Consider the following 9,424-nt stretch of genomic DNA (forward strand, 5'->3'; position numbering starts at 1 on the left):
ACCTTGAATGGGTCCTGGGTAAAACAAAGCTGAGACCTACTTCCCAGACAGTTAAGGCATTCTAAGTCACAGGATAACACTGGAGGTCCGCACAAGACACAGGTCATAAAAGTCTTGCTGGTTAAACAGGCTGCAGTAAAGAAGCTGGCCAAAACCCACCAAAATCAAGACAGCAAGGAGAGTGACCTTTGGTAGTTCTCACTGCTCATTATATGCTAATTATATGCATTAGCACGCTAAGAGACACTCCCACCAGGGCCATGGCAATTTACAAATGCCATGGTAAGGTTCAGAAGTTACCCTGTATGGTTTAAAAAGCGAGGAAGCCCTCAGCTCCGGGAAACTGCCACCTTTTTCCCAGAAAACTCGTGAATAAACCACCCCTTGTTTAGCATATCATCAAGAAATAACTACAAGTATCCTTATTCCAACAGCCCAAGCTGCTGCTCTGCCAGTGAAGTACCCATTCTTTTGTGTCTTTACCTTCTTAATAAACTTGCATTGGCTTTGCACTGTGGACGCCCACGGATTTTTCCTGCCTGAGATTTAAGAACCCTCTCTTGGAGTCTAGACTGGGACCCCTTTCTGGTAACAGAAGCACCGCTTCACGATCATGCAGGTCAGTACTTACCAAGTACTAAAAAGTCTGTAGCCACACTATAAGTTTTAAAATGAGTGAGGTCAATTAACATTTAATTTAAATGTTAAAAAGAAAGTATGCCGTGCGCGGTGGCTCACTCCTGTAATCCCTGCACTCTGGCAGGCCGAGGCGGGCGGATCATGAGGTCAGGAGATCGAGACTATCCTGCCTAACACGGTGAAACCCCGTCTCTACTAAAAAATACAAAAAATTAGCCGGGCATAGTGGCAGGCGCCTGTAGTCCCAGCTACTCGGGAGGCTGAGGCAGGAGAATGGCGTGAACCCGGGAGGCGGAGCTTGCAGTGAGCCGAGATCGTGCCACTGCACTCCAGCACTCCAGCCTGGGCGACAGAGCAAGACTCCGTCTCAAAAAAAAAAAAAAAGAAAGAAAGAAAGAAAGTAAACAAGTCAAATATACACAAACAGTAGACTGCTCTGGCTTGCATACAGAGAGGTCTATTGCCCTTTTGGGTGGGCCGGGCAAGGTCAGGGCCTAAGAAGCACTTCTGGGGAGAGGGGGCGACAGGCTCTGATGGCTGCAGGAGGAGTGACTCCTCCTAGGATGAGGGTCTCCATCCTCCCAGTGCTCACTCAAGTTCAGTATTTCCAAGTCCTCCCAGGGGACGTAACGCACGTCAGAACGGCCGTCATTAGTGTCACATATACGTGTCCGCATGCATTTCCAGGAAATGTCCTTGGCCGGCGAACTACAGTTGTGACAGTCGGGTCACAGAGCGTTTTGTGAGCTATCGTCTTGGGCAAATGAGTGCCAAAAACACAAAAGGACCTCAAAAGGTGGACAGCACAGCAGCAGGGTTTGGGATGAGAGAAGCCCCTTTGCTAGCACCGGCGAGCACTTGCGCAGTACCAGCAAGGGCTGCCTACGTCCCGGAGGGAAACGTTTGTGTGAGCAAATGAACGACCCGGAAGACCTTAGGGCGGCTGCAGAGTTTTCTGGAAAGTGTAATTTCTTGGTCCGGGCGCCACTGGGTGGCCCTCGGTTCCGAGGTGTATCATTCACCACAGGACTGTGTGCCCCAGAACACTTCGCGCGTGGTCCTAACTAGCCGGCACTGAGACGACAGCCCCAGGCAGTTTAGTTTCTTACCAAGCCAAGACCGGTTTGCCCGCAGCTGACCAGGTCCGCGCCGCCGCAGAGACTCTTGGGAAGTGTGGTCTTCCGGTGTTTGCGGTTCGCTGCACCCGGCACTTTTGTCCCGCACGCGGAGGATTCTAGAAAATGTGGCTTGGCCTTAGTCGGTGCACTGGGTCAGTCTCGCGATAGCCTCAGGCCTGGCGGGGACTCCCAGGCTGAGGAACGATTCTGGGCAGTGTCGTTCCCGGAGGTCGGCGGCCGTTGCCCGCTCACCAGCTACGCGGTGCGTCCTGTCTGCAGAGATGCGGGCTCGGGGCGCCTGCGGGGACGGTGAGGCCCCGTTGAGGACTCCGGCCAGTGCGAGTCCCGGGGGCGGCGGTGGGGCTCAGGCCCTGGGTCTGCCTCGTGGTGTGACCCTGGCCGGAGCCTGGGCTTTTCCTGGCCTTCGTGTCGTGCTGTGTAAACGCGAGGTGATGACGGCATCGACCTCTTGGCGCTGTTGTGAGAGCGAAGTGGGCGCCTGAGCAGACGCCAGCCACAGTTGTCTTTGGGTTATGTCGTCATGAAGTCGGTGCTTTGCAGTTGTGTAACCTTGAACAAATGGGTTCAGTATCTTGGAATTTTCAGTTTCGTCATCGTTTAAAAAGAGATCTGGAATAATGTGAATGCCCACCGTGCATTGGTCAAGATTGAACGAGCTGATAAAGTTACTACTGTTATTTTATGAGTCTTTTATGTGCAGAATAATTGATTTTCCTCTCAGGTGGCACCTGGTAAACGGTTAGCCCTTGTGGAGAAACACCCAGTTAGTTCCCAGGGAGAGATTGGGGCCCCGGAGAGTGATTACCAGTGTGCCTTTCCATTAAGGTGTGTCACAGGTGTCGCAACATAAGCCTGATTTTTCATAACTGCTTTTTCCTGCCTTTCTGTGCCCTCAGGACACTGCCCAACTCTAAGATAGCCTGGAAAGAGGACTCTGTTGGCTATTGGAAATTGCAGAGTAATGTCTCAAGTAAGTCGATGTGTCCCCAAATCTTCCTGAAACAACTTTATCAGTTTGCTTTGCTTCTCCTGCCTGTTCCAACCAAATCAAGTCCATTTAAGGGACTGGATCTATGGTTCCTTTCACTATAAGAAGGATGGAGCCCACCGGAGAGCTCCAAGGTATTGTCCTTCTCACCCAGTGGTCCTCTTTTCTACAGTTTTCTGCTAGATGTTCTAATCTTGCCAACATTTTTAAACTGTAATTCACGATGCAAGTTTGGAATGTAAGGTTATTTGCTTTATGGTTGTCAAAACCGTACCATGTGGTCTCAAGTCAAGAGATGTTTGCAGTCATCCTTGATTCTTCCCTTTCACTCATTGCTCATATTCAGGTCCTCTAGTTGGATATAAACAATACACTGTATACAGAATCTGACCATTCATTACCCTATCACCTCCACCACCACTACCACCCCAGTCCAAACACCTGGATTATTTTGGTAGCCTCCTAGCTGGATTCCTTGCATCTGCCCTTAACCCTCATCAGTCTGTTCTCAGTACAGCAGTCACCGTGATCCTATCCTTACATAAATTTCTGTCATTCCTTAACTTAAAATTTTTCAATGTCTCTAACTCAGAGTCACTTCTGCAATAACCTCTTTGCACAATTAGGCCATTACCTCTCTGATCCCACCTTCCTTCTCTGCCTCCTCATTCCTGTGAGCTCCAGCCACTGTCACCAGTTGCTGTGCCATCCACGTGGAATATTCTTCCCCGACATATGCATAAGCTTGCATTCTTACCTTCTTCATGTGTTTGTTCCATGGTTACTTTCACAGAAGAGCTTCCCTGAACGCCTATTTGCAATTGCAGTCACCTTCCCTCACCTAGCACTTCCACTCCTCCATCACTGCTTTGTTGTTTTCCACGGCACGTGTCACTCACTAACTGATGTACTTATGTTCATTTTATGCATGTGCTCATTGTCTGTTCCTGGTGGGCGGAAAGTTTTTTCTTTTTTGTTGTCTGTACCCAGAGTGATACCTGGCACCAGATAGATGCTTAGTAAGTAATTGTGGAGTGAATAAGATGAGTAATGAAGAACTGGTGGGGCAGAATCATGGCATGGAAGGTGAAGCTTGCGTAGGAGGGGATGTGAGTAGCAGATGTACATGTTGAGTGAAGTATATTTTCTTGGAAAAATTAGATAATTAGAATTGAAAAACTGGCATATTGATACATATCTGTTGTCCCAGCTACTCGGGAGGCTGATGAGGTGGGAAGATTGCTTGAGCTCAGGGGTGTGAGGCTGCAGTGAGCTATGATTATGTCACTGTACTCCAGTCTAGCAACACAGCAAGACCCTGTCTCTTAAAAAAAAAAAAAAAGGCTAAAGTGAACTAATGCCAAACCATTCATTGGTTCATCTTCTAAATGCTTATGAAGTACCTGTTAGGAAAAGTTGTACATGGATTTTGGTGTGCACTGACACACAGAACTTCATGATCTAGTGTAGTATTGTATAAGAGAACTTTCTGCAGTGGTGGAAGTGCTCTGCATGTGTACTGGTCAGTACAGTAACCACCAGCCCTGTATGACTGTTGAGTAATTGAACTGTAGCTTAAGCAACTGAGGAACTGAATTTTAAATTTTATTTATTTTATTTTTACATTTTAATTAATTTAAATGTAGGTAGCCAAATTGACTCGTGGCTCCTGTATTGAGGATTGCAGCACTGTAGAAAAGTAAGAAAGCATAAGCAATTTAAATAAGTGCTAGTACTCTTTAACTCTCGGAGCTAACAAATTACCACAGTAGATCAGTCTGTTTCACAAATCACAGACAGTAATAATGCTGTATTAAATGGATGTATTTTTTGCACATATTATAATTTGACTAGCCAATAAGCTATTATTGAATATTTAAGCTTCTAAAGTTTTACTATTTTAAATAATACTCTCGCCTGTAGAGAAATAAAACTCTCACCTCTAGAGAAAGCCCCACTGGGGACAGTTACAAATATGACACATTTAGAAGCACCTTTCATTCAAAGTCTACTCTTTCTGAACCACAAAAAAATTCTGCTGAAGGGAATTCACACAAATATGATATATTAAATGAAATGAGTACTACTGAGAGGAATTTCTAAGCACATCTGTGAGCATTTCCTTAGAATATTTTCTTTGAAATGTACCCTTTTATTTTTTTCCCCTTAGTTTCAGGTCCTAGTTAAGGACTGTCTGTGGCAGGGGTGCCCAACCCTTTTGGCACCAGGGATCAGTTTCATGGAAGACAGTTTTTCCACAGGAATGGGAGGTGGTGGTTTGGGCGTAAGCTGTTCCACCTCAGATCCTCAGACATTAGTCAGATTCTCATAAGGAGCGTGCAGCCTCAATCCCTTGCATGCGCAGTTCACAGTAGGGATTGTGCTCCTATGACTTCTCATAGTTTTGGAGCCTGGGAAGTCCAAGATCAAGGGGAAGGTGTCTGGCAAGGGCTGTGTTGCTGTGTCCTTTTATGGTGGATGGGCAAAGAGAAGAGAGAGAGGTAAAAGGGGCCTCGGACTAATTTTTTAAATAAGGAACCCACTCCTACGATGATGACATTAATCCACTGATGAGGACAGAGCCCTCAAGGCCTAATCGTCTCCTAAAGATCTCACCTCTCAATACTGTTTGAACAGCGATTAAGTTCAATACATGCTTTTTGGGAGACACAATCAAACCGTAAATTTCTGTAGAACATTTCAAACCAGCAACTCTCACCTCTAGAGAAAGCCCCACTGGGGACAGTTACAAATATGACACATTTAGAAGCACCTTTCATTCAAAGTCTACTCTTTCTGAACCACAAAAAAATTCTGCTGAAGGGAATTCACACAAATATGATATATTAAAGAAGAATTTACCAAAATGTATATTAATGTCTATCAGTCTTTAATATAAAGATCTTTTTTCTGAACCCATTTTTTGTGAGCCTTAGTGGATCATCCTGAGTATCTTGTTTGAGAGACAGTCGCTGTAGCCTCACTTTTTAATTACTTACCTAGTACTTAAACTATAAAAGATATAACCAAATACTTGACTGTATGCTGTCTAATGTTAAATGTTGATTTTTAAAAATTCATGTAATTCTATAACTTTTAACAAAAAATTCTACTGAAGCAAAGCTCTCATATTTCTCACCCTTATTGTATAATAATCCTAAGCACATAACTGTCCCCCTTATTATGTAAGAATTCCATCTACATAACTGTCCTATTATTACTTAACTAAGATCACATTCCCAATTTTTGTCACAACTCCTGAATCTTGTTCCATTTCTTCCACAAGCAGGCTAATTTTACCCCTTCATCAGTGACAGAAGAGGTCTGGGCTATGGCTGAGCCTAAATATATTTGCTATTTCAGGTGACATTTAGTGATGTGGCTATAGACTTCTCTCATGAAGAGTGGGGATGACGCCATTCTGCTCAGAGGGACTTATACAAGGATGTGATGGTCCAGAATTACAAGAACCTGGTGTCTGTAAGTAAGGATATTACCCCATCCACTCCAATAGGGGCTCTTTTGCCACTCTGAATTGCTGAAGAGCCTCCTAAGTAAATGGCTGAATTTCCGTACCATGTTCCCAAGGAAATGTGCAGCTCTGTTGTGCCCTCCCTGAAGCTTATCTTTCCATTTCAGTGAATACCCTTTATCCCTTCTTGTGGTCCCTCTTGTGATGGCCTCTCATAATAGAGGACCACAGCTTAAACAATTCTATATTCTTCCTGTAAGCAGGTCTTTCCGTAACTAAGCCATATGTGATCACAGTGTTGGAGGATGGGAGAGAGCCCTGGATGGTGGAGAAAAAACTGTCAAAAGGTATGATTCCAGGTGAGTCATGGTGAACGAGACTAAGGAAGATTTTGTTAAAGATGTTTATAGTGAGTGTGGAGGCATTTTAGGAATACTATCTCCAAATATCTCAAATATAAATGAAAAATATAAAACGAAATATTTAGCTTAGATTTTCAAAATAATTGTTTCTGTATCCCAAATTATTATCTGTATCACTCATATCACCTAATCAAGTTTAGAGGTTTTTGCCATCATAATAATTCAAATTGTTACTCTATTCATGACAAAGTAAGGCAAATTATTCTTTCTTAAATCTACATAAGGAAAAACATACTGATACTTTTAGCTAAGAAAAGCTGTCATTTAGAGGGAAAATCACTTTTCTAAAGCTGAGCTTTGTAGATGAAATATGAACATATTAGAGGAAGTAAGGAACATATAAAATATGTTCCTAGGAATAATATTTTCTAATGTCTAATAAGTGATATGATTCACAGTTTCTTCATAACCTCAGAAGGCCTAAATGTTTGTCAGCTATAAAGAGCACTTAGATTATTTTGTTTTTACTGCAGCTGTTTAATGTAGTAGTATCAATTCGGTATTTTAAGTGTGTTAATCTGGCAGCAAATTGAGATTAATGGAAGGTTGGAGAAAAAGGCTATGAGACAAAATGCAGTCTTTCACATGTGAATATGGGCACAAAGAGATGACTTGGAATCCAGAATGCCTTCCACATTTTATTTCTGATAGTTTCGTTTTTTTCACATACTGTTTTATCTATTACGTATATTTTACCCATTTCTGTTATCACTCCTCCTTCTTCTGTGAACTTTGTATTCTCTGCTTCATTTGAGCATTGTTCAGAAATCATTGAAATATTTGAGTTGTCTGAACTATGTGTTTTCTGGGGACTTCATTTCTTATCCATTTCTCCTAATTCCACCATAGAAGTGTCTTTTCAAGAAGTAAAAAAAAGAAAAAGCAGTGCTGTGCTTTCTTGATGTATTTCAGATTGGGAATCAAGATGGGAAAACAAGGAATTATCAACAAAGAAGGATATTTATGAGGAAGATTCACTCCAAACAGTAACAGTAGAAAATGTTTTAAAACAAAATTATGAATTTTCAAATTCTAATAAGAATTTGCAATATATAGAGAAGTTGGAAGGGAAGCATGAAATTTATGTAGAACATTTCAGACCAGCAACTCTCACCTCTAGAGAGGGCCCCACTGGGGACAGTTATAAATATGACACATTTAGAAACACCTTTCATTCAAAGTCTACTCTTTCTGAACCACAAAAAAATTTTGCTGAAGGGAATTCACACAAATATGATATATTAAAGAAGAATTTACCCAAAAAGTCAGTTATAAAAAATGAGAGACTCAATGGTGGAAAGAAACTTTTGAATTCTAATGAAAGTGGAGCAGCCTTTAACCAGAGCAAATCTCCTCACCAGACTTGTAATAGAGAGAAAATCTATACATGCAGTGAATGTGGGAAAGCCTTTGGCAAACAGTCAATCCTCAGTCGCCACTGGAAAATTCATACAGGAGAGAAGCCCTATGAATGTCGTGAATGTGGGAGGACTTTTAGCCATGGCTCATCCCTTAAACGACATCAGATAAATCATAGTGGAGAGAAACCTTACAAATGCATTGAATGTAGGAAGGCCTTTAGCCATGGCTCATCACTTACTAACCATCAGAGCACTCACACTGGAGAGAAACCATATGAATGTTTGAATTGTGGAAAGTCTTTTAGTCGTGTGTCCCTTCTTGTTCAACATCTAAAAATTCATATGCAAGAAAAAACGCTATGAGTAAAAAAAAAAAAGAAAAAAAACCACTATGAGTGTCGTATACATGGAAAGGCCTTCATTCATAGGTCATCTCTCATTCACCATCAGAAAAGCCTTATGAATATAGAGAATGTGGGAAAGCTTTTTGCTGTAGCTCACACCTTACTCAACATCAAATAATTCACACTATGGAGAAACAATATGAATGCAATAAATACCTGAAAGTCTTTAGTAGCCTGTCATTTCTTGTTCAACAGAGTATTCATACTGAAGAAAATCCCTTTGAAGTTTAGAAATGCAGGAAATCCTTCAGCCAGCTTGAATCACTGAATATGCATCTGAGAAATCACATTAGATTGAAACCCTACGAATGCAGTATATGTGGGAAAGCCTTCAGTCATAGGTCATCCCTGCTTCAACATCACAGAATTCATACTGGAGAGAAAACTTACGAATGTATTAAATGTGGGAAGACCTTCAGCTGTAGTTCAAACCTTACTGTACATCAGAGAATTCACATTGGAGAAAAGCCATATAAATGTAATGAGTGTGGGAAAGCTTTTAGCAAAGGCTGAAATCTTACTGCCCATCAAAGTACATAATGGAGAGAAACCCAGTAGTGTGGTAAGTGTGGAAAAGCCTCTAGACCATATGAATCACTGTACATGTGAGAAACCTTACACAAGAGAATGTGTATGAAGCAGCGTTTAGCATGGTAAACTTCGTTCATAGATCCTCATTTAACATCAGAAAAATTTATACTAGGGAAAAGTCTTATGAATGTAGGGAATATGGGAAGACTTTCAGCAATGATGTAGACATTTTTATTTATCAGAGTTTTTACTGTAGAGAAATCACATGAAGACCATAAATGTGGGAAAGCCTTTGTCAGTATTAATCCCTTAATTGACATAAGTATACTCATACTAGGATAAAACCCTGTACATGTAGCAAACATGGGAAAGACTAACTAAAGGCAATAAGAATCTCCAACAAACTCCTACAGGAGAGACACTGTATGAATGTAGAAAATTTAAAAATTGAGGGAAGACTTCAGTTCC

General features: G+C 41.9%; 1 protein-coding gene across 1 annotated transcript; it reads left to right on the forward strand.

Moving 5' to 3' along the window:
- Positions 1-1,402: 1,402 nt before the first annotated feature.
- Positions 1,403-8,938, forward strand: LOC105541348 (zinc finger protein 383-like). Its single transcript, XM_011982321.1, is given in 11 exon segments — positions 1,403-1,540; positions 1,898-2,248; positions 2,500-2,603; positions 2,675-2,748; positions 2,872-2,900; positions 6,130-6,250; positions 6,502-6,585; positions 7,345-7,526; positions 7,908-8,342; positions 8,450-8,601; positions 8,719-8,938. Coding segments are annotated over 11 exon segments (1,890 nt in total).
- Positions 8,939-9,424: the final 486 nt, after the last annotated feature.

This window comes from Mandrillus leucophaeus, unplaced genomic scaffold, assembly GCF_000951045.1.
Source record: "Mandrillus leucophaeus isolate KB7577 unplaced genomic scaffold, Mleu.le_1.0 Scaffold238, whole genome shotgun sequence".
Taxonomy (NCBI): Eukaryota; Metazoa; Chordata; class Mammalia; order Primates; family Cercopithecidae; genus Mandrillus; species Mandrillus leucophaeus.